Source organism: Crocuta crocuta, unplaced genomic scaffold, assembly GCF_008692635.1.
Source record: "Crocuta crocuta isolate KB4526 unplaced genomic scaffold, BGI_CrCroc_1.0 scaffold301, whole genome shotgun sequence".
Taxonomy (NCBI): domain Eukaryota; kingdom Metazoa; phylum Chordata; class Mammalia; order Carnivora; family Hyaenidae; genus Crocuta; species Crocuta crocuta.
In genome coordinates this window covers 1,302,336-1,305,049 of record NW_027527544.1, presented here as the reverse complement: position 1 = coordinate 1,305,049, position 2,714 = coordinate 1,302,336, and the positions used below count along the sequence as shown (strand labels likewise).

Genomic DNA, 2,714 nt, shown 5'->3' with positions numbered 1-2,714 from the left:
TGCTGAGCCTGTGTTGGGTTTTATTTTCAGTCTACTCTCCATCCCTAAATTTTAAATACTCTTTTCTGTTTTTCTTTCCCCACTCTGATCCTTTCAGTCATCAAACCTGGCTTTCCACACAAAGACAAGAAACTCACGCGACTCTGGCACAGATGGTGCACTTCCAGCTACCATCAAGGCCCGACACCCGACATTCGCTGCACACGCGCAGTGAGCAGGCCCGGCACGGGTCTCCTCGGTCAAATATCAAGCCCAGGTTTCTCTGACAGTGGACACACACTCTGCTGGTTTCTTGTTGAGTCTTCCCACTTCTGCGTTTTGCTTCTAAGAGTTCATTTTTCAGCTTCCTGGAAGGAGAGAGAGTGGGAAAAAAATCACTTAACAAAAAAAAAGAAAATGGAGGTGCAGGGCTCTCTTCATTGAAGTATTCATTTGGAAGAATACTGGAAAGAATCAGAGTCAGAGCCAAATGCTTTGAAAAAACACAATTTCTCTCTCTCAAATCAATAATCCTTTGATATCAATAGTTGAAAAACACAGCATTTGTGTTTTGTGTTTGAATTCTGACATCCTCCACTATCACTACTATTTTGCTATTAGTATTTATTCACATTCTACTCTACCTTGGCCCGTATATCTCTGATATCATACCATTGGAGTACAACCCATCTGGCAGCTTGCCCAATACCATGTTCCTTACCTGCCTAAATATATTACACAAAGCAAGAGTGTGAAATCAAACATGGCGACACTGATATTTTCCCTAAGTGATCCAATAAAGAGTTTCCTACCAAGCCGTGTCCTAAACACTTTTGCTCAGCATTTGAGGGTTTCCAGCAACTACCACTGACCTATAGGTTCCGTCAGGAATTAGCTGTCCAAACTGAGGCAATGACTTGCCCACTAAACCTTAATCTCTTCATTTCTAAAATAGGGGTAATATACTCTGGTTTCTCTTCAGATCACATAAATCTTTCACCTTCTACTATCTAAAAGAGGGGTAACAATGTTCTTACATGATCGTTTTTAAGTTTAGCGAGATAATATACTCAAAGTTACCAGCATGGTGCCTGGCATATACTAAATAAGTGCTAGTTTCATGTCCCTTTGTTTACTGCCTGACATGTAATTTTTTTTCATATACACGTTAGAAATGAGCTATTTAAAGTGATATAACAGGGAACTTACTGGGAATGCATAACTTCAGGTCCCACCTCAGACCTAGTAGATCAGATTCTGCATAGTCATAACATCTCCAGGTGATCCGAGCTTGAGAAGCACAGCTTTGGACCATCTGTGCTCAAATTTGGCTATATGCTGGAATCACCTGGGAAGATTTTTTAAAGTACTGATTCTCTGGTCTACAGCCCCCAACTCTGATATTTTTTAAATGTGTGACTACTTATTCTAATATACTGCCAAGTTTGGAAAACAATACTCTAAAAGATAGGTTCATCTCCACTTAAGTTTCAGAGACATGCTGTTCCTTCATGCTATCCATCTCCAGACCCTTCCTGAACACATTTCTATGTTCCAGAAGAAACAAACATCCCCGGAGCACTTCATACATCTCATAATATTTCCTTTTACATTTGTGGTACTGAGCTCTGCTATACAAAGCCAGAAACTAGGTCTTTTAATTCCTAGCCTGATGAGAGATTCTTAAGTGGGGAATTTAAAAAAGGAATAAGGTTTCCAAAACCTTTAACTGTCTCATTCATTCACTCAAAAGAAAAACTTTTTTTTTTTTTAACATTTACTTATTTTTGAGAGACAGAGTGTAAATGGGGGAGGGGCAGAGAGCGAGGGAGACACAGAATCCAAAGCAGGCTCCAGGCTCCGAGCTGTCAGCACAGAGCCTGATATGGGGCTTCAACTCACGGGCTGCAAGATCATGTCCTGAGCTGAAGTCGGATGCTTAACTGACTGAGCTACCCAGGCACCCCACCAATGAACATTTCTTGAGTGCCTAGTATGTGCTGGGCATTCTGGTATTCAAAGACAAAAAATGAGTACAAACAGGCTATGTGCTAAGGATTCCCAGTATCCTCAGTGTTAATTAAGAGGAAGACAAATGATGCAAGATGATTCATGTGTTATACCAGGCAGCCGTATGGAGGGCTCTCAAGTCCACTTTCAGGTCCGCCAAAACACAAATGACAAGAACCCACAGCAAACTTTCCTAATCCCTGATTTAGAGCTTACGAAGTACCCTTATGTCCTTTTTTTCTCCCCATGAACAACTGGCTCNCAAGACGAGATTATGTGGAGAATCACAACAGATGTTTGAACACCTCAGGGCACAGGAGAAATAAAACATTGCTTATTTGCAATCTACAATTCATGCGACAATAATAAAAGAAACAAATTAAAATGCATAGAGTGAAGACAGCAATCATGGATAGCAGTCCTAAATGAATAGGCTGGTGGGTTAAAGAGTAATAAACAGAAAATATGGGTATTCCACGACATTCCAAGGGGCAGATTTTCTTCTGGGAAAAAACCCCATGATCACCTGCGTGAATCGGTTACCAGTTCCTTAATCACTTAGTCATTCCTCAGAATGGGTGAGACCCCTTGGAGAAATTATGGCCATAAAGTGAAACATTTTCATTGCATCTTTCTTTGTGCTCTACTGATAAGACTCTATTTAGCAAGCAGGTTTCACGTAGGGCAATTCTAGAGTCTGAAAAGACTTGGGGACCCATGTAAAT

The 2,714-nt window shown here is 40.8% G+C and overlaps 1 protein-coding gene across 2 annotated transcripts in view; it reads right to left on the bottom strand.

The window, feature by feature from the left end:
• Nucleotides 1–2,714, bottom strand: part of SYTL5 (synaptotagmin like 5) — a 102,645-nt gene that overhangs the window by 80,669 nt on the left and 19,262 nt on the right. For both annotated transcript variants that reach the window (XM_077765253.1, XM_077765259.1), the window contains exon 2: nucleotides 138–347. In XM_077765253.1, the coding sequence (XP_077621379.1) occupies nucleotides 138–347 (210 nt within the window). The remainder of the gene's footprint in view (nucleotides 1–137; nucleotides 348–2,714) is intronic.